This window comes from Hypanus sabinus, chromosome 25, assembly GCF_030144855.1.
Source record: "Hypanus sabinus isolate sHypSab1 chromosome 25, sHypSab1.hap1, whole genome shotgun sequence".
Taxonomy (NCBI): domain Eukaryota; kingdom Metazoa; phylum Chordata; class Chondrichthyes; order Myliobatiformes; family Dasyatidae; genus Hypanus; species Hypanus sabinus.
Genome location: NC_082730.1, coordinates 12,281,075 through 12,304,267, shown reverse-complemented (window position 1 = coordinate 12,304,267; position 23,193 = coordinate 12,281,075). Strand labels below are relative to the sequence as shown.

At 39.1% G+C, this 23,193-nt stretch overlaps 1 protein-coding gene across 2 annotated transcripts in view; it reads right to left on the bottom strand.

Moving 5' to 3' along the window:
* Positions 1-16,122: 16,122 nt before the first annotated feature.
* Positions 16,123-23,193, bottom strand: part of nucks1a (nuclear casein kinase and cyclin-dependent kinase substrate 1a) — a 49,606-nt gene continuing 42,535 nt past the window's right edge. For both annotated transcript variants that reach the window (XM_059950108.1, XM_059950107.1), the window contains exon 8: positions 16,123-21,545. In XM_059950108.1, coding sequence (XP_059806091.1) covers positions 21,310-21,545 — 236 coding nt within the window. In that variant the 3' untranslated portion in view covers positions 16,123-21,309. The remainder of the gene's footprint in view (positions 21,546-23,193) is intronic.

Genomic DNA, 23,193 nt, shown 5'->3' with positions numbered 1-23,193 from the left:
ATGTTTTAGTGTGTTATTCAGAATAAATGACATTTATGAATAAAGTAGACACTTTAACCTGAGCCTGCAACGTGGCATTAAAAGCCCATTTGACAGAATGGGTCAATTTTCCTATCCAAATAAATCAATAATAATAACCTTATTCACAGAACACTTTCCATATAGACAATGTAATTCAAAGTGCTGGCAATAGAAATGGAAGGAAGCTAATAGGCTGGAGGAGGTGGTCCACTATATTTAATCAACCACCCATTATTACATAGTGTACAATAGCATTACCTTGTATTTTAATCTAACAGCAGGAGTCAAAATTCCACCACTAGAACAGAGTAAATATCCACTGCTTGAACTTAAGTCAGGAAATATCAAACTGTTTTATGTCCTGAACAGAATATGTAACAACATTGCGGGCTTCACTTCCATCCCTCATCTTCCTGATGGAGATTGGAATTGTACAGGGGCATGGTGAAAATGAGACAATCAGGGACAGGGAACTGAAAGTCGTTGAAGATGTAGGTAGGTAAGAAGGCACTGAGCCAAAGGGGACAAAATGAAGTCGAGATGCGAGGTCGTGAGTTCAGTGGGGCAGAGGCAGCCAGAAACAGCACCGGGGCTGTTAAGGTCTGTGGATCTTGGGTAGGAGGTTGAAATAGGGAGGTAAAGAAATGAGTTTGGTAACGAGTAATGAGTTTGGAGGCAGTAGAGGAGAGATACCCAGCAAGAGGGCTGCCTTGCAAACGAGGTGACGATCCAGAAGATCCCAAGTTGCAACACTAAGGAGCACAAGGGGGAACTTATTTTTAATGTCCAGCGTAACATTTGCACCTCAAACACAACTTAAGAGATTTCTGCTTGGTGCCCAATTATAACATCAAGCTGTTATACATTAAGTGCAACAAGGTATTAATTAAAAGCATATTTTAGAAGATCTTTTCCCCCAGGAAATATTCTAGCAGCTGAATCAGATTCACATTATGCAGATCCCGCTGTGCAGGTAGCCAACAATGTACATTTTAAAATCCATTACTGACAGGATGCAGGATCACACTGGTTATTACAAGATATTGCACGTTACGTTTCATTTTGCATCCAAATCGCTTTTAATTTTGACCTTTATCCCAGCTTCATATGTTAACCCCATCACCCCCAGAGTTCATGAGCAAGCAAAAGGTCTCAAAGATGTTTTGCCTTCTTGAAAAAACTAAAGCCTAGTACAGCAGTAACATAATGATTCAGAAAAAAGACAGTGGAGGCATGGATATGATGATATTAACTTTAATATGGAACTGGAATTATTGTGAATTAAATTCAGTGGCCTCTTTATTAGGTGCCTCCTGCAGCTAATAAAGCGGCTACTGAGTGTATGTTCATGGTCTTTTTCTGCTGTAGCCCATCTACTTCGATATGTTGTGTCTTCAGAGATGCTCTACCGCAAACCACTGATATAACACGTGGTTATTTGAGTTACTGTCGCCTTCCTGTCAGCTTGAACCAGTCTGAGTTGTTCTCCTCTGACCTCTCTCATTAAAAAGGCATTTTTTCCCACAGAACTGCTGCCCACTGGATTTTTTTTTGTTTTCCACACCTTTCTCTGCAAACCGTGGAGACTGTTATGCGCGAAAGTCCTGTGAGATCATCAGTTTCTGAGATTCTTAGACCACCCTATATAGCACCAACAATGATTTCATTTCAAAGTCACTTTGATCACACTTCTTCCCCATTCTGACTTTTGGTCTGAGCCGCAGAATCTCTGCATGTTTTTATGCATTGAATTGTTGCCAAATAATTGGATGATTAGATATTTGCATAAACGCGGTGTATGGATTGGTGCACCTAATAAGGTGGCCGCCAAGTGTATATTCTTATTTGGTTGTTTATTTTTAAAAAAATCCACATCACAAGATGCTGCATAGGATATCTTACAGGATACTCTTGACACTATTCACTACTATAAATACACAGACTATAATTCATTCTCAGACTATGTAATATATGCAGACACAGTTGACTTTAAATATTCCCAGTCCTCAGATTTATATCCTGGCCTATGGGGCCACACTCTACTCACGTATCCATTCCCACGTAAAACCCTTTGATATTCTACCTGTGACTAGATTTTGCGTTCTGGGTATCTTCTATGTTGATCTCTGAACGTACAAGAGAGTTATAAGTTCAGAGACTGCAAAAGCACCAGCCCACCTTGTCCCTTGATACCTCTAAATTCTCGCCGTACAAAGTTTAAGTAAATTAATTATCAAAGTACATACTTGTCAGCATTTGCAACCGAGACTCATTTTCTTGTGGGCATTCATAGTGAATACAAGAAACACAATAGAAGCAAGGAAAGCCCACACACAAAGACGGACAACCAACGTGCAAAAGGCAAACGATCCAAACACAATAAGAGAAAAACAAAACTAAATAATAATAATAAATAAATAAGCAATAAATATTGTGAACATGAGTCCGAGTCCTTGAACGCGAGTCCATCGTTTGTAGACTGGGTTCAGTGTTGGCGTGGGTGAAGTTCTCCCATGTGGTTCAACAGCCTGATGGTTGAGGGGCAGAACTTGGTGGTGGGGGACTTGAGGCGCCTGTACCTCCTTTCCAACGGGAGAAGCGAGAAAGGGGCACGATCCTTGCTGATGGATGCTGATTGCCTGCAATAACACTTCGTAAATGTGCTCAATGGTGTGGAGGGCCTTACCTGTGATGAACTGGGCTGCATCCATTACTTTTGCCCCCTTCAGGCCTTCACTACAAGGATATACATATCCTAAAACTGCGATATAATCAAAAACCTTTGTAACTGGAGTTTTACCTGCCGAAGTATAGTTATGTAACAGTGACTGATGATTCAGGGCTACGAGTTCACATCACCTAGATTGGCTGAGGAAATAAATCAGTCATGATGGAATAGTTGATGAAATTACTGTGGAGTAAAATAATTGAATGGGAACAATAGTGGGAGTTAATAACTGGCAGCACACTCAAAATGCTGGAGGAACTCAGTAGGCCAGGCAGCATCTATGATGAAGGGTCTCAGCCCAGAATGTCCACTTTACTTTTTTCCATAGATGTTGCCTGGCCTGCTGAGTCCCTCCAGCATTGTCTGTGTGTTGCTCGGATTTCCAGCATCTGCAGATTTTCCTGAGTTTGTGATTCTACTCATAACTAGTAGCAAGGACACCAGCCATCCAGTACTTGCTCTCTTCTTGCTGCTGTATCAGGGCTTAGGTCCTGCCCTACCAGGTTCAGGAAGTTATTATAGAACATAGAATAGTACAGCACATTACAGGCCCTTCGGCCCACAGTGTTGTGCCAACCCTCAAACTCTGCCTCCCATATAACCCCCCACCTTAAATTCCTCCATATACCTGTCTAGTAGTCTCTTAAATTTCGCTAGTGTATCTGTCTCCACCACTGACTCAGGCAGTGCATTCCACACACCAACCACTCTCTGAGTAAAAAACCTTCCTCTAATATCCCCCTTAAACTTCCCTCTCATTACCTTAAAGCCATGTCCTCTTGTACTGAGCAGTGGTGACCTGGGGAAGAGGCGCTGGCTGTCCACTCTGTCTATTCCTCTTAATATCTTGTACACCTCAATCATGTCTCCTCTCATCCTCCTTCTCTCCAAAGAGTAAAGCCCTAGCTCCCTTAATCTCTGATCATAATCCATACTTTCTAAACCAGGCAGCATCCTGGTAAATCTCCTCTGTACCCTTTCTAATGCTTTCACATCCTTCCTATAGTGAGCCTACCAGAACTGGACACAGTACTCCAAGTGTGGCCTAACCAGAGTTTTATAGAGCTGCATCATTACATCGCGACTTTTAAACTTTATCCCTCGACATATGAAAGCTAACACCCCATAAGCTTTCTTAACTAACCTATCTACCTGTGAGGCAACTTTCAGGAATCTGTGGACATGTACCCCCAGATCCCTCTGCTCCTCCACACTACCAAGTATCCTGCCATTTACTTGGAGTTTGTCCTTCCAAAGTGTACCACCTCACACTTCTCCGGGTTGAACTCCATTTGCCACTTCTCAGCCCACTTCTGCATCCTATCAATGTCTCTCTGCAATCTTTGACAATCCTCTACACTATCTACAACACCACCAACCTTTGTGTCGTCTGCAAACTTGCCAGTCCACCCTTCTACCCCCACATCTAGGTCGTTAATAAAAATCACAAAAGGTAGAGGTCCCAGAACAGATCCTTGAGGGACAGCACTAGTCACAACCCTCCAATCTGAATGTACTTCCTCCACCACAACCCTCTGCCTTCTGCAGGCAAGCCAATTCTGAATCCACCTGGCCAAACTTTCCTGGATCCCATGCCTTCTGACTTTCTGAATAAGCCTACCGTGTGGAACCTTGTCAAATGCCTTACTAACATCCATGTCCAGATCACATCCACTGCACTACCCTCATCTATATGCCTGGTCACCTCCTCAAAGAACTCTATCAGGCTTGTTAGACACGATCTGCCCTTCACAAAGCCATGCAACCATCAGCCTCCTGAACCAGAGTGGATAACTTCACTCACCTCAACACTGAACCGATCATTGAACATAACATATTGACTCACTTTCAAGGACCCTACAATTAATGTTCTCAATGTATACATTTATTATTGTCATTACTAGTTTCTTTTTGTATTTGCATAGTTGTATTTGAATGTTGTATTTGCATAGTTGAATTTGAATGCAGCCCACGCCACGTCACGGTACAAGGCAATGTGCAAGTGATCATCCTTATCGCCTGTCTCGAGATTGCAAAGCTCTGCTCAACGTTGTTAATGTGGAATGCTGCAGGTCTGATTCTCTGATTCGTTGGTGGACGGTAGGGATCTGAGTAGCGAGGAGAGGCCTCGAGCTCTTCTCGCAGGAGGCACTGAAATCAGTAGGCTCAGCCGGAGTTGGTACGGCATGGCATCCAGGCTGGAGTTGGTGCTGACCCCTGTATTCACTCAGCAGAAGACAAGCTGGACTGTGGTCAACTGCAGATTGCTGCAACATTCATGGACTCAGGGTCTTGGACTGTATATTTGTGCGTGATGTTATTTCACTGATAACGTGTGATTGCTATCTTATACGTGCTACATATGACGTGGTACTGCGTTTTGCATCTTGGCGCCCGCATAACACGGTGTTGTTTGGCTGTATTCATGAGTACGGTTGAATGACAATTAAACTTGAACTAGTTTGTCAGGATTTGTGTGTATATTGATTTGCTTGTACTTCTTTGCTCTATTGTGAATGCTTGCAAGAAAATGAATCTCAAGGTAGTACTTGGTGACAGATACATGGTGGTAGTTACCCGTCGTGTCCAACGATGACAACAGACCTGTACGGTAGAGTTTTTAAAGTGGAAAAGACATTGCACATATACGTAATTAATAATATACATAGTCTGATAATAATTTTACTTTCAACTAGTAAATAGAGATACGGATTGTGCTAATGTGATAACAGGGAATCACAGACAAAAATAGAGTCATGGAATGCGGCAAAGACAACACTCAAATTTCAGGAATTTCACTAATTATGCAATAATGTGCACTCAATATTGGACTTGCTGTTAGACCTATGGATAATCATTTTATTCTATAATCAGGACCTAGTCTGTTACTTAATTTAGTCTTCCTGTAGCCAACGCTGTTATCGAAATGTAGTTTCACTGGTAATGTCGTCAACTGAGAATGTAAGTTCATGCTCAGGAAGATCAACTTTAGCTGGTCTCTTGGTGTGCACCAAGGACATTTAAACTCCGTCAGATCTTTCAGCTTGCTCCTACAATGCTGACAATACAACTACCGCATTCTTGTATAATTACACTAATGCCCTATAGGGAAGGAAACCTGCAGCCTTCCACTGAACTGGCCCATAAGACAACTCCTGGACTTTAATGTACACCTCCCCCACCCCCGCGATAAATGAAGTATTTAAATATTTCCACCCTTTCATTTTGCTGTGATGGTCATTTTCATTGTTTGAGAACTTTCTTCCCAAGTCATGCAACAAGTCTCCCTACTCTCCCATTGACACTCCAAATTCCACTTACCTCTACGGTTACAGTTCTCTTCTGTCCTTTCCTCCAGGCATGAAGCAATTGACACAATTCTGGACATGTCGCTGCTCTCCTCAGTTCTCCTATTACCATCTTCATTCAGCATCCGCTCAGGAGAATAATCCAGTTTATATACAGAAATGTGCTAGAAAAAGGCCAGTAACATCAAGAAGGATGCCACCACCCAGCTGATGGACTGTTTGTCCCCCTTCTGTCATGGACGAGGCCAAGTAGCATCCACACCAGAACCACCAGTCTCATAAACAGTTACTTTCCCCAAACAGCAAGACTGATCAATACATCCACCCACCACCTCCATCATTACCTTATTGTTGCCTGTCAGGCACCTTATGTACAGCCTATAGTGTCACTTTATGGACATACAATCGATGTATATAAGCTACTTTACCATTTATATTTATTGTATTTTTAAGTTATTCTGTCTTTTATTTTGTGCTTGTTTTTGTGCTGCATGAGATCCGGAATAACAATTATTTTATTCGTTTTTACACTTGTGTACAGGAAATGCCACTGAAGTCCTGGGATCTGTGGAATGCTTGCTTAATGGCATTGGTTCATGGCATAAAAAAAGTTTTGGAAGCCCTGCATTAAGCAATCCTGAATCCCACCCAGTTAGCTCTGACCACCCACTCTCTAAAATGATTACCGTACTCACTTATACACAAAGCTTTCTCCTTTATTAGTATGTTTCAATGGCAATGATATGACACAAGGGACAATTTCATCTTTTTTTAAAAATAACTCACCCAGCCCAGACATAACTTCCTAATTCAAATCCACCCACCGGTTTATATAACATCATATTCTGCCTCCCCCCCACCCCCCCAACACACTCAGGCAAAAGTGCTTATAAATATAACGTCAAGACATAGGAGTAGAATTAGGCCATCAGCCCACTGAGTCCAACTCCATCATGATTGAGTTGGATCGTAGCCAATCTATTGTCCTTCTCTGGCCTGTTCTCTCACCTTCTCCCTTGTAACTCATGATGCCCTTACTAATCAAGAACTCATCAACCACAGCTATAAATTTACCCAATTACTTGGCCTGCACAGATGTCTGCGTCAATGAATTCCAGATTCATTACCCTCTGTGAAATTCAATTTCAGATAACAAACCTTGCAGCTTTATATATTATCACCAGCATTCACTTTGTTTCGAGTTAACTTAAATTTCATTGGTTGCTTTCCAATTACATATCTCCCGCTCATACATAACCGACAACTTTTTTAATAAAAAAAAACTGTAGATGCTGGAAATTCAATAAAAGCAGACTTGAAATGCAAACTTTGCTTCTTACCACAGATTGAAAGGGGACATTGAAAATCTACAGGAATGTTGCAGGGATTTGAGGACATGAGGAAATGGCTTAGGACTTTACTCCATAGATGTAGAAGACGAAGGGGAGATTTAGAGGAAGCATACACAGTCATGAGAGGTACAGATAGGGTAGTGCAAGCAGGCTTTTTCTACTGAGGTTGGGTGGGACTACAACGAGATGTCATGGTTTACAGGTGAAAGGTGAAATGTTGAAGGAGAACACGAGGGGGGACATCTTCACTCGGAGAGTGTTGAAAATGTGGAACAAGTTGACAGCGCAAGTGATGGATAGGGGTCAATTTCAACATTTAAGAGAAATTGATGGGAAAGGCAATGGAGGGCTATGATCCAGGTGCAGGTCGATGGAATTAGGTAGATTGTTTGGCACAGAGTAGGTGGGTCAAATGGCCTGTTCTGTGCCGTACTGTTCTATGACTGACGTGCTGTGTTTCCAGTATTTGCCATTCCCTCCCTATCGACCTGCACTAATAATCTAACTTCTCTGTATCCTCACATACCTTCCCCTTTGAGTGGTGCAAGTTCTGAATCAGGTTTAATATCACCAGCATGTGTTGTGAGATTTGTTGACTTTACTACAGAAATACAATGAAATACATGATAAATAGAGAAAAAGCAGCGAGACATCTACCGGAAATAAATTCCTTGTATGTGCACAGGTACTTGGCGATTAAAGTCTGATTCTGAAATACAGCATAAATATGTAAATTAGTTAAGTTAAAAATTAGTGCCAAAAAATCAGTAATAAAAAAGTGAGGTAGTATTCATGGGCTCAGTGTCCATTTAGAAATCAGATGGTACAGGGAAAGACACTTTCCTAATCGCTGAGTGTGTGCCGACAGACTGAAGGGTCGCTGATTTACAACTAGTGCATCTCCACAAAACGTTGCTTTCTCTGCTGAGTATTTTCAGCATCTCTAGCAATTTGGTTTTTGAGCTACACTTAGTTGAAGACGGATACTGATTATCAGTTGTAAATTGAGTGCTAATTACAACCATAGGCATTTTGAGAAATTCTGGTTTGTAAATGGCTACATTTAACTTGAGAATGTTCCAGTTTGTTGAACATCTAGAACAATTGCAACAGGATAATTGCTTACAGGATGCATTCTTATAGTTCTACCCAAAACCCTTATTGATCAAAACTACATGTAAATTGACTTTGACAATTTCTGGGCATGACAAATTATTTGGCAGCCAATGAAGTACATTTGAAAGGAAGTCAATTACTACAATTTGAATGCAGTAACTAAGCAAACAGCATGCTCTCACAGAATTAGACCACTAATCTGGTTTTACTAATAGTGTGATCACTTGAGTCGAATATAATGTCCTCCAAAGGGGCCGTCCATTGATTAGCTCCTCAGGTATCTGTAGAAACGATCCCAGAACCGCGTCATCTGGATTGTTACGAGTGGATTCCCTTAATGGAGAAAAAGGTTCAAAGATCCATTTATTATCTAAGTGTGTATGTAGTATCCAACTCTGAGATTCATCATCTTCAGATAGCCAGGAAATTTTAAAAAACATGGAAGTTGTTGAAAGACATCACACCCCCCCCCCCAGCCACACACAAATAAAAACTGGCAAACCCCTAACACCCAACACCCTCCCTCGTACAAAAAAACCTAACAGGTGTGATTTTTGTTTGATGTGGGGAGCCTGATGCACAGGGGCAGTCATCACACAACTCTTGACAGATCGGTGTCAGGGTCTAGTGGCATGGAATACAAGATGGCTTCACTGCCATTGTGATGTGCCATCATCTTCTGCTAGCTCCACCAGTGAGGTCTTGGTTGGATCGCTCTTTTACTGGAACCTCCCAAAGGGTGAGCATACCGGGAACTAACCTCCAGATGGCTAAATTCCAGACAGCGTTGCTCTCCGGATGTTAGGAACTCTCAGCCTCTGCACCACAACAAGGTGGCAAACCTCGGAGAAGTGTAGCTTTAGTCGAGTGAACTCAGATGAGCCTTCTGCTCTTTATTGGGGTAATTTATATCCAGTTGAGAGAGGCAACAGTGCCTCAAGTTTAGAGCAGCGGCTCTCAACCTTTATGTTATGGACCCCTACCAATAACAGATGGGTCTGTGGACCCCAGGCTGAGAACCCCTGGTTTCAAGTCTCAGCCACAGGACACTACATGGCAGCGCAGTGGTTTTTTTTTTATAAACTCAAGAGATTCTGCAGGTGCTGGAAATCCAGAGCAACACCCACAAAATGTTAGAACTCAGGTGGTCAGGCAACATCTATGAAGAGGAGTTTCCTGGCTTCTTTCCTCTTCCTTTCCAGTCCATGACAGGGGAGTCTCAACCTAGAGGCCACAGGTTTAAAGTGAGAGGGGAAAGATTTAAAGGAGATCTGAAGGAAAGTTTGTCGTCATTCCCCTCCCTCCCCCCCCCCCCCCCCACACTGAGGGTGTTGAATGAATGAACCAAACTGTCAGAGGAAGTGGGATAGGCAGGTACAATTATGCTTAAATTTAAAAAAAAACATTTGGACCAGTACATGGAAAGAAAAGGTTCAGAAAGATATGAACCAAACACAGCCCAATGGGATGAGTTCAGCTGAAGGGCCTATTTCCATGCTGCATAACTCCATGAATCTCTAAGTCTAGATTGCTGTTCCGATCCAGTACAATGGGAGTGTCAGTCGGATTTCTGGAAATCTTGAGCAACACCTACAAAATACTGGAGGAACTCAGCAGGTCAGACAGCATTTATGGAGAGGAATAAGCAGTCGATATTTTGGGCTGAGACCCTTAACAGCCCTAATATCAGTCTCGGCCCTTAAAAAATCAACAGTTTATTTCATAGATTCTGCCAGGCCTGTTTGTGTGTGTTGCTTTTGCTACCCAGATACATGTTGCATTGGAATGAAACCCAAACATATTCTTTTGGGTCAAATGAACAGGTGCAACCCCTCCTGAACATGCACTCTTTTAAACTGGCCAAAGAAAAATGTATATACATCTTCTCATCACTGATTAACTAAGAATAGAAACTACTGCTGAGCTCTGAGAAGCAGCTTTTATTAACATACTGTACTCTAGTGAATCACCATTCTCCTAGGTCAGGGTTGGTGAACCTTAGAGTGTGTGCTCTAACTGGTAATAATCTAAAAAATTATCTTGCCTGCCATGGTATTTTTAACTGAGATTATTATCGGTCAATGAATTAGTAACAATAATTATGGACTTCAAGGAAAAAGGATGAGTCCTGTTCCTTATGAGTATTCATTGTTGTGCTATAAATTAAGCATATTAGAAAACCTGTTAAAATTCTTATTACTCTTTTAAAAAGACTATTGCAAAATAATATTTCTAAGTAGTATTGTTATTGTAACTGTTTGCCATCCAGAGACAGATGAGTACACCAGGTCTGTGAGGATTTCTAAACATATCCCTCATGTGTTCTTGGAACTGTTTAGCTGGCACCAAGCCGGTGTGAGACATTTCCTGTGAAAACTGCTCTCTGGTTGTAAAAAAATATTCTGTTTCATTTGGCTGTGAAGATAGTCATTCTTATATTTTATTATGGACCGGGTTTAAAGAATTCAAGGGTGGCACTGCATGATGCTTGCTAAGATTTTTGAGCATGGCATAGTTTGCCACCCCTGTCTAAGTGCTTCTTTTGCAAATGCTTCTACAGAAACCCAGGCAACCTGATATATGGCAGGGCAGTAAATAGGTTAAAATTAAACAGTGGCAGCACAGTAGAATAGTGGCTAGCTTAACACTTTACAGAGGCAGTGATTGTGGTTTAATTCTTGCCACTGTCTGTAAGGAGCTTAAAAGTTCTTTGCGTGATGGTATGAGCTTCCTCTGGGTGCTCTGGTTTTCCTCCATTTCAAAGGCATATGAAATAGAGCTAGTAAGTTGTGGGCCTGCTATGTTGGTGCCAGAAGCGTGGCAACACTTGAAAGCTTCCCTGCCCTAGCACAACCCTCTGACAGTGTCAGTCATTGACACATTTCACTCTATGTTTCGATGTACACGTGACAAATACCCTAATTTTTAGATGAAAACAAGATGTAGGTAGGGGTCAAATGACAAATGATAATGCTGCAATGACTCCTGTGGCTTTCAAAATCAGTCCCCATTCATTGTCTGCAACTCAAAAGCCTGGGCATTCCTGCTACTGATCTGAAAATGTCTTACACCTTCCCAATGCAATGTTAGAATTTCTCCTTCAGATGGTAGAGATTATTTATATTACCATCATGGTGGAGGTAAAGGAACCCAAAGGACACTCAAACCATGTTTTAAAAACAGCTCTTAACCATCTGCCATAATTCTTCTGAACAGTCCATGAGCCAGCCCATGGACATTATCTATTTTTCCTCTTTCAGCACTACATTAAAAAAATATTTATTATTGCAATTAATAGTCTATTTTTTATGTATTGCACCGTACTGCTGCCACAAAACAAATTCCATGACAGAGTCTATCAGTGATAATAAAACTGGTTCTTATTCTGATTATATGGGCACATACATGTAAAACACAAGCTTGGGCTAGATCATGAAGTTTATGTGTTTAGTTTATTTAAATTATCTCAAAATCCCAAAAATGCAATTCAGTCACATATCCTAGTCAGTGAGTATCACCAACACACTGGGTCAAGTAAAGTAAAATCTAAAATTCATTTAAATTCAAATGGATACGGCCAATATAAATTGAGATTTAAATGAAAAAAAAATCACAGAAAAGCACAGACTTTGGAGTAAGTTAATGAAGTTCCCTGGAGCATATCAATCGCAGCTGCCTCTCAGAACGTAGTACCAGGTGATATTTTTAAATTATTTAGAGGTACAGCACAGAACAGGCCATTTTGGCCCAGTGAGCCACTCAGCCCTTCAACCTATTTAATACTATCCTATTGACAGGACAATTTACATTGACCAAATTAACCTGCTAGCTGGTATGACTTCAGACTGTAGGAGGAAGCAGGAACACTGGGAGGAAATCCATGTACACACGGGAAGCACGTACTAAATTCCTTACAGAGGACACTGGAATTGAACTCCAAACTCCGCCATGCTAAGTTGTGATAGCAGTGCGCTAACTGCTACGGTACGGTGCGGTACTGCTGCTCAATTATTCACTGAGAAGACCATTTCATCTTGTACCTCCTTGGTCAATTAAATTAACCAGCCATCAAAGGCAGTTGCAGTACTACTAAAATTGAGTTGTAACCTTACAAATAAATTCCCAGTGGTAATCATTGAAAATTGTGTGGTGGCAATTAACAGATATTGTACAGCAAAGCTGTGGAATTGAGCCAAAAGGATATCGAATAATAATCCTAAACCAATTTACTTACATTTTCTATTTCCAGAATGCTAGAAGAGATTTTATACATCTCATGCCAAAAATACTCCAAATGAGAAACATGCCATAGTAGCAGGTACTTTATGGGGTGCAAAAAATAACATTGGACTAGAAATTTAAGAAGCAATATGCAAGTATCATTTAAATTTGGATAATATATAGACTCTAATACTTTGGCTAAGCTCAATTATGAAACTCTGCCCTCCCCAAACACCCTGAATGGTAGACAAGCTGAAATAATTCAAGCCAACTGTCAGAATTTTGTTAACAAGTTGAATGCACATCTGTACAGAACCCTGCTAAATCATCGGTGTACTTATGTCATATTTTCCACAATTATGTCCCCGTAGACATCAACAGCACAGCTATTTCTTCACCAACAAATCTAAATCAAATGCCTTCTACACCAACTAGAGGCATGCTTTTGAGAGGAGCTCTCCGCTGCTACATTACCTCAGAAGTTGAAATTTCCACTCTTCTACTTCTTTTGAAAAATTCTGCACTTGCCCAGGTAAGCTAGTTTGACATCCATAGGGCATTAATTAATTTAATGCAGCAAAGTTTAGCAGTATTTCAATTACATTTAACTACCTGATATATGTGCAGTCAATTCAGCTTAGAAAATTCTTAACTCAACAGATTCACAAAATAAATTAGGTAATGGTTTTCATGGTCAGATTATACCCGTTGACCCACTAATCCATACCCAACATCCATCAACCATTGAAGTCCTTTTTTCTTCTACCTTCTCAACAATTCACCCAAACATTACCATTTACCTACTCACTAGAGGCAGTTTACAAGGTCAACAAACCTACCAAACCACACAACTTCAAGCTTGCAGGTGATACCACTGTACTAGGCCACATCTCAGATAATGAGTTGGGAGTACAGGAAGGAGTTAGAGACCTTAGTGACATGGTGCTGTAACAACCTTTCCTTCAATGTCAACAGAAGAACTGGTCATTGATTTCAGATTGGGGAGCAGTGCACATGTTTCTATCTACATCAGTGTTGAGGGCTTCAAGTTCCGAGGTGTGAACATCACCAACAGCCTTCCTTAGTCCAATCAGATAGACACTATAACTTAAAGAAAGCTCTATTTCCTCAGGAGCATGTCACCATTGATTTACCAATTTTTAATCAACGGACCACAAAGCATTCTGTTTGGATGCATTACGGCTTGGTATGGAAACTGATCTGCAATAACTGCAAGAAACACCAGCAAGTCGTAGACACAGCTCACCACAACATTGGAACCAATCTCCTTTCTATGACAGCACAATCATGCTACCAACCAAAACAGACTTGCATTCTTCCCTCTCCTATCAGGCAGAAGATACAAAAGCCTAAAAGCACATACTGCCAGGCTCAATGGCAGCTTCTATCTCAGTAATCAGACTCCTGAATGGACATCTTGTATAGAAAGGACTCTTGGCTCCACAATCTACCTTGTTATGATCTTACACTTCATCTTTTATCTGCAGCGCTTTTCCAGTAGTTTCTGCATTGTTACTGTTTTACCTATTCTAGCTCAGTGCATTGTGTAATGACAATCTGTAGAAACAGTATACAACACAAATTTTACACTGTATCTTGCTACGTGACAATAGCAAACCAATATCAAAGACCAGTCTTTCGAATGTGGGAGTAAACTAGAGCACCTGGAGGAAGTCTACATTATCACAGCCAGAATGTGTAAGGTCTAGGCAGACAGAATCTGGAGTCCCAGGTAATGAAAGGCAGTACCTAGTGGTTGATCACTGTGCTGCCCAACTCTGAGCAGCACTGTAGTGTAGTGGTTAGCACACACAACATCAGCGACCCCAGTTCAATACCCACTGCTGCCTGTGACCATGTGGGTTTCCTCTGGGTGCTGTTTCCTTCCCACAGTCCGAAGAGGTACGAGTTGGTAGTTTAATTGGTTGTTGTAACTTGACCTGTAATTAAGCTGATTAAGTTTTGGGATTGCTGGGCGGCACAGCTTGAAAGACCAGAAGGTCCTGTTCCACATTGTATCTCAATAAATAAACCTAACTCAAAATTAAGTTGTACAATTTGAATCTTTTAGCATAAAAATGACAATAACACCAAAAACCTAGATATCAACCTAGACCTGTTGCTTTTAACACAATCAAAATTAAATTGGTGAACACAATAGGAGAAAGGAGCTCATAGGAGAACCCAAAGCTCTTAAATATCGCAGACCAATGGTCAGATGATCAATTTCCTCCTCTCATGCAAGTGTTGCATAAAATTGCATTTACATTCTTAAGGACTATTTTTCCACTTCCACCAGCATCCATGGCACGATCATCAGACTCAACAGTTACTTCCACTTGTCAGGCTGATCAACCCATCTGCTACCCCAACCCACCCATTTCATCAAACCTCACTTTATATACATACAGTCTGTGTGTACGTTCCTTCTACATTGATTTAGATACACCATGGAAGACCCTTCCAGCTCAGAGCTGCACTGCCCATCAACCACCAACAAAGCCAATTTAACCCTAATCACAGGCCAATTTATAATGACCAATGAAGCTAACAGGTACATCTTTGGATTATGGGACGAAACTGGAGGACCCAGAGAAAACCTACACATTCTGCAGGGAGGATGTACAGAAACTCCTTACAGATGACACCAGGACTGAAATCCTAACTCTGATACTCTGAGCTGTAATAGCATTGTATTGATATACCATGGCACAGAATTGTTTTTATATTTATTGTGCATATTTGATTTTTTTTTAAAAATTGAGTTCTTTATGCTTATTGAGTTTTTCTCTGCTGCATTGGATCCTGAGGAGGAATCATATCATTCTCCTTTAAACTTGGGTACTGAAGGATGATAATAAACAATCTTGTCAGTATTGGTGCAGTAAGTTCTTGAAAGTTGAACCTGTCGTTTTTCATCCATCTTCAGCCCTTATCGATACTCTTAATGCTTCAGGTTTTCCATCATAGTGCAAATTAAAGGCAATGGCAGTATGGCTAGAAAACAATTCTAGGTCTATTAGTTTTGAGGCTTTGGATGACTTGGGTATTATGATCCATCTGTAAATAACGCACTCTGTAACCTGTCCACCTTTATCCACCCCTAAACACACATACTGTATATTATACATTACATCTTATAATTTTTTTTGTTAAAATTCAATCACCATCTCACCTCAATGATCAGGCCCCAGTTTATATCAAATTAAGGATATTCCTTTAATTAGTGTACTTTAAAGGCAGTAGCATGCTACTTTAGCAAGATCAATTTCCACAACTAGTGTCCATCTTCTAGCAACAAGCACAGAACACTATTTTACTAACAGACAATTTAACAAATAGAATTAAAAACATGTAGGGCAAAAAAAAATCTTTATATAAAGCAAATCTTTAACAAATATAAATGGGATGATTACACAAAATGAACCCCATCACCATAGTTACCAGTCTTCAAAGACATTATGTTGAATACATTCAGGTTTCTATTCACCTAACTTAAAAATACAATTACTCTCTCACACCACACAAAAACGAAATTGTGCCAAAATGCAGCATCTGCACCAACCTGACCCTTTGAGTGAAAACAAATAGAAAAAAAATCTACTTTAGAACAACTGAGAGCAACTGGATGTGTAATCGCAAAGGTATTTTCATTCCCGAGAACTTTAGAAGAGGCATTCATATCAATAGATAAAGCATCCATATTCTACAGAGAATCAGGCTGCTTAGGATTTCTTTGTAATGAAGGCAGGAAAGCTAATCACAATAATTCTTTCACAGAAAACATTCGAAATGTATACATCAACAACTCCCCCCCTCCCCCACCAAGTGTGCCGGATATGTTGCACACTGAATCACACCAATACATAAAACCATGCTTGGATCAACTATGTAAACAGTCTGAGATGCCCCAACATATTCTGAAGTCACTATGTAAAATGGAAATGCGAAAGATAAATGTCATATGGTTCATCCCTCCGAAGTATTTTTAAGGCTTTAAAGCTGACAGAATTAATTATTACAAAAAATACTGTAAGTGTATTAAAAACAATCAAAGCTGTTATTCACTTCTACAGTTAACAGAATGTTATTTTTACAATGGCAGGAACATTTCTTTACTGTGAAAGCATGCAGTGCAACTCATTAGGATGACTATTTTATCAATTCATTTTATTCATTCTCTTCCCCCCATCCTGTAGTCCTCTATCACTACGTTCATAATATACTACTTACCTACAAAAAAATCAAAGCCTTCCGGGTGCATTTATAACAACTGTTGTTTGCAAATAACCAGTTCAACACACAAAATGTTTCCAAAGTAGCACTATCATAGGATTCTCATCATAAGTAGGGGCTCCCAAACTGGAGTCCACAGTTTGGTCCATGACATAAAAAAAAGGTTAGGAACTCCGGCAGCATAGGAACTCTCACATTCTGCAACAGTCTGAAGCAGGAAATATCTACTAAAGTACATGTAGAGTACAAGTAAAGTACAGTTCTTTGAGTCTATAATTTGTGCAAGCTTTTTCAAAGGAGACAATCATCTGTACGACTGAGTTTCTCAAGATTTTGTCGAAGTTCTCAGTTTTCAATTGTTATCTATAATTCATCTATTTATTTGTTTCAGAGAAACACAATCAGACCTCATTAAAAGAGTTACAGTGATACTTTGTTCTTTGCCTCAACTACATAATCCAGCTGCCAACTGATTGATAGTAGCACTACAAAATGTTTCAATCATTCCTAGAACCAAAAACAAATAGAATACTAATCTGTCATTGTGAAAGTAGACCCAGTATTGTTTGTATTTCAAGAAAGGAGCCAGATTTTGGTCACAAACCCAAAAGCCACTAGACTTTACATGAATTCCACATTTTGTGAGAACTGAATAAAACCACTACTTTATGAAGGCAAAATACATTCAAGCACAATGTGAAAATATAATCTCAGAAATGAAGTTTTCAGCAACAGGTATCTGAACCATAGTATACTGCCAATATTTTTATGCCAATGTCTTACCCTACATAGTGTGACAGAATTGCAAATGTTCCTGCCAAAGAGTTCTAAAATTCCACTTCAAGGAATTATTTTGCCCAAAGCACTTTTCCTCTTTAAAAATGATTTAATATCAGGTTTCGAACATCATCCCCAGTCAGTTTAGGGTAAAGCCAATTAGGGATCACAACTCAACTATGTCAGAAAGCAAGTTACCTCCCTTGCAAGGAAATTCTTGCTCTGACCACTGCAAGCATCTCTAACCAGTTTTGTAAACATTTTCTAAATGCAAAATTGTTTTACCCTTTCTGGTTAAAAATGTTTACTTTTGCCTTTTTCCACACAAAACAGGTGATTTTTTAAAAATTGTGTGCACTTAATATAAGTGCTGCACAGAAAGGAGTAAATGAACCAAACACTGGTCTGAAAATGTAAAATCAGCCGATGGAAACAGATTAGCTATTGATTCATTGAAATGCAAATGAGACAAAAGAATAATAAGGGACAGATAATTACTTGCTCCCAAATTCTCCATCCCTAGAAGTTTCTTCCTACATCCTGTAGTTATGTTGCACACATTAATGCCTAGCAGACTACTCAATGTCAACACAATTATGAGCTCAAGTAGAAAACATATTAAACACTGCTCTTGTATAACAACTATTCAAAGTGTCAATGTTAGAAATATTAAAATTACAGCAGTCAAAATTGCCTGCACTGTAGTCTTCTGCGAAGCGCACAGCTTAGTACTCTTCATGCCTAAAATCTATTGCTTAATGAAGTGCAATTAAACTTTAACATGTTTTCTTTGTCCCCTACTGTTCAAGAAATAGAAAGCAGTTAATCATCCAAGCACTTGCATGTTCATAATTTTTTAAAAGCTTATATTTTATATGGTTCTGATATCTACTTTATTCTAAACTGAATAATTAATAGACTGAATCTGTAATAAATCTTTAAAACAATATAGTGTCAAGAAAAATATTGCTGGGACTGATGTAATTAGTAGTAGTGGGCAAGCAAGTGAGATATATAAGGTCAGCAATATAATAAGGTTATATTTGGGTGTTTTTTTTAACCCCAAAGAAATGCAGAGGTATTCCAACACGGGAATCTCTACTGCTAACATAAATGCAAAAATCACTAGATGTTTCTCAGAATACCCCAAAGGATTATGAAAGTTGCTGCTTATAAGGAATAATGTTACATATAAGTGAATCAACACCATTATATAAACCCGGCATCACAAGAAAGGTGAAATACCCACATATAACGCTAAAGGTTTCAACTCAAACAGAAGTAAAACAGTGTCAAGTAGATATACAAACTACACACTTTCCATTTACAACACAGGAATCTCAACATGCCCTTTACATGGGCTACTACTAGTCAAGTGCTACTGGCAGTTGAAAATATTATAGTACTCCAGGAAAAGCTCAAAATCACATTCTTCAATATTTTGGGCAATATAATAATAAATTTCAGCCAGGCTATTTTAATAACCTGCACTCTTCTGCAAGTAACACATCACCAATACCTTAAGAGTACAGATGTGTTCAATTTATTAATGATACAATTCTGTCCTTGCCCAAACACAATGCACATCTTAAAAACTTAAGAAGAAACTGAGCCAATGAAATATTGCAAGATATACTGGAGTAGAATGTGTCTTTGTTTTAAGAGAAGTGGGTCAGATGATCAAAACTGCTGCTTTCCCATAGCCCGTTACAGGAAATGTCCCTTATTGTAAAAAAAAATCTGAACTGGAAAAATGGAATGTGATTGGGACATGTGGGAAGACAGTATTTTCAATGAACTATGAAGCAGAAAACACCATCAGTTGCAATTTCCCAGAGGTATAAAATCTTAAAAACAAAACTCTGGCGTTTTAATATAACTCAAAAAGCCAAGATTTTTAAGCTACTCCAGAACTCACAAGTGTACTACTCTCAACGTTACATTAAAAATGCTATTCCTTGTCATCCTTTAATTCCCCCCCTCCAAAATAACTGAGCATCGAAACCAATTTACATCAGCAGACATTTAATGTTCTGTAGCGAAAATAAAAACAAAAGAAATTGAAAGCCCACTTGAATTGGATCTCAACATTAAGAATTGGCTGTACAAGTTTTTTTTTAATCTGTAACTTACAAAGATATGGCTGCTTTGACAAAATGCTGATAAAGACAACAAACGCGTAGTTTTTCAGGATTCAGTCACATTCATTTTTAAACGTTTTAATCTGCAAAAAAAAAACAATTCAGTTCACAAGATCAGACCTGATGACTCAGCGATTTTTGGTGGCGCAGAACTGCTTTTATCCCATAGTTTTGTTTTTTAAGATTAAATATAAGTGTTTAAAATAAAACTAGCAATGAAAACTGTGTGATAGGTTAACAGATTATTACATCACACATTTTGTTCATTTACTTTGAACAGCATGGCCACATTTTAAAATACAACAATTTTATAACAGAGCAGTTCCTTTTTGTTAACTGGTTAGATATGAACTGCAGGACACTGGCCATTTCGATCCCCTGTAAGTTTTAAAAGCAGAAGTTTAGACCAAATTAAACTTCGGAGAAAAAAAAAAGGACATTTTGAAATATAACCTACAATTTTCAAATAGGATTATAGCAGTCGACTGGTGATTATTTATTCATCACCACTGGAATAATTTGCATATTTAGTTGTGCAACATGGGTTCATACGTCCAATTTAAGAGGATAATTTTCATTTTATACAAATCATGAGGTAAGAACTGGGTACAAAAGTTTAAAGTGTTTGAGACGAATTTTAGAAAATTCATCAGATATATACTGAAAGAGAGACCAATCAGTCAGCATTAAGCAAAATCTACACTGCTTTTAATGAAGCTGCATCTTAAACGTCGCTCATTTTGCTATGTGTATTTACAGCATTGAAATTTTACAAGGTTGAGAGAGTTATATATTTACAGGAGTCTTTGATCTTGTCCTTTGCTATCAATCTTTCAAAGAAATCCACAGGAATGATTCATTCATAGATTCATTCACCGGGAAGAAAATTAAAATAATTTTTGTTGCTAATTTGAATGAATTTCATGTTCTATAAATTATACTTTCACATTCATGCATTTTGTTCTTCTATTCTGTACACAATTCATTGGGAAGGAACGTTAACTTCCTGGATCAAACAGGCCGAGAGGTTTGCCTGAACATAATGTAAGTACATCTGCTGTGCTAATATACTTCTGTAGCTTGGCAAGACTTTCTATTACCTGACATGAAATTCTTATTACAAAATGAAAGTTCTGCCAAAAGTACTAATAATTTTGGCTAACTTCGAAGATTCTTATTTTGAAAAGATCAAAGCAACTCCTATAAAATAGCATGCCAAATTAAAAATGATTTGATTTTGTTAATGACCGCAAGATACAAAATGGGACACAGCATAAAAAAAATACACGCACACACCCACTCAAGTCCTCTGTCTAAACCTTGTGAACCAAGCTGTCAGTGAAATTTATTCTAACTCTACTTATATAAAAAATATTCCCTTGTATTGTTCAGTCATCCCCAGAATTAACTTCCTCCTCTTCCTCCTCCTCTTCTTCCTCCTCCTCCTCCTCTTCCTCATCTTCTGGCTCCTCCTCTTCATTTGTTTCTGGTGGAGGACTCTTCTCTTTCTTTGATTCTTTAGCAGGACTTTCTGGTGGTTGCCCCTTAGAAGGTGGTGATGCCTTTGTGGTAGCAACCCGACCCTTTCCTTTACCTTTTACCGGACTGGGAGTTGCAGGGGTGACTTCAAAACAAAAAGACACAAAAATCAGTAATTAAAAATATTCAGCAACGTGACACAAAAACAATTAAATGCTTGGCTATTCGGCAGGAAAGTAAAAAATGGTCTGTTAAATTCATGTTTACCTAGGAGATATGACAGAGTAAAAACTACAAAGAAGTTCTTGCAGTCTTATCAACCAACACTACTTATCAGCCCAACATGCTGCCTGGCTTGTTTGTTAAACAAAAGGTTAAAATAAAGGCATTCAACTTTTAATCAGGATTAAAAGTCAAAATGAAATATATAAGCAAAATGTTAAATGATGGTAATACTGGAAAAATAATACACATTAAATAAATAAAAGTAACCAGACCTTTCCTAACTAACAAATTACTAAGCACCAGAGATCCCAAAAGTTTTCATTACCTTGTGTACTTGGTGACAAACTAGAAAAGTAAATGCTGACATATAACTGACTCATTTAATGATGGAAATTGTGGGAAGGAAAAAGTGACACTAAATTTCTAATGTAGGGCTTCACATTTCAACCCATAAGCTAAAGAAATAAGAAAGATATAGATGTACATATACACAAGAACTGTTGGAAGAGGTAGTCTTAAACTTGAAAGCAGAAATGCACTCAATTTAAATACAAAATATTCGTAATTTTTTTTAATGCATCAAGGATTACGACAAATATTAAACAGAACTATAAAAGACAACATGGTATGCTTGGAACACAAAAGCTCAGGTCAACACATTTCTCTGGCTGCAACTGTGAAGAATGGTAGAAAAATTCCCCAAACATTATAAACTTGCAAGGCAGACCAGCATTAGGATTGCTTCCACTCAAATCCCAACAACAGTCAACTCAATTTACAATTAAACTTTGCTAACTTTCATAACATTTAAGAATTAAATGAATAGCTGAAAAGTAATGACAGTGCTGGGATATTGAACTGGTATAGATAGGTACTTCATGGCTGGCACAGACACAGTGGGCTGAAGGGCTGGTTTCCATGCTGTATGATTATTACAGCTCAAAGTGGAGGAGGATCAGGGATTCTTCTGACATAACACAACTGTGCATAGGAGCCATAGCGATCCAGTGTGGGTGGAGGAAAGAACACACCATCTGACAAACTACCCACCTATCAGTCCCATACCAATCTCACTGGACACCTCGCAACCACGTAGAAGTAGATTACATTCAATCTCAAGGGAGGACTGCCTTAACTTTCAGCTCTGTCAATGCATTTAGTACTTTCAATGTTTTGCAAATAAAAATCCAGTTAAAATGTCATAAAACCATGATTAGAGCACACTTGGAATATTGTGTTCAGTTCTGGTCACCTCGTTATAGGAAAGATGAGGAAGTGCAGATGAGACTCACCAGGATGCTGCCTGGATTTGAAAATGTCTTACGAGGAAAGGTTGAGCAAGCTGGGCTTTTCTCTTTGGAGTGGAGGATGAGGGGTGACAATACAGGTGTACAAGATAAGAGGCACAGATAGACTGGACAGCCAGTCCCTTTTTGCCATAATTTTAAGATGATTGAAGGACAACATGACGGAGAGGTAGGGTGTTACTTATTTTTCACAGAATGTACTGCCAGGCGTTGTAGTAGAGGCAGATACATCAGAGATATTTACGAGACTCTTAAAGACAC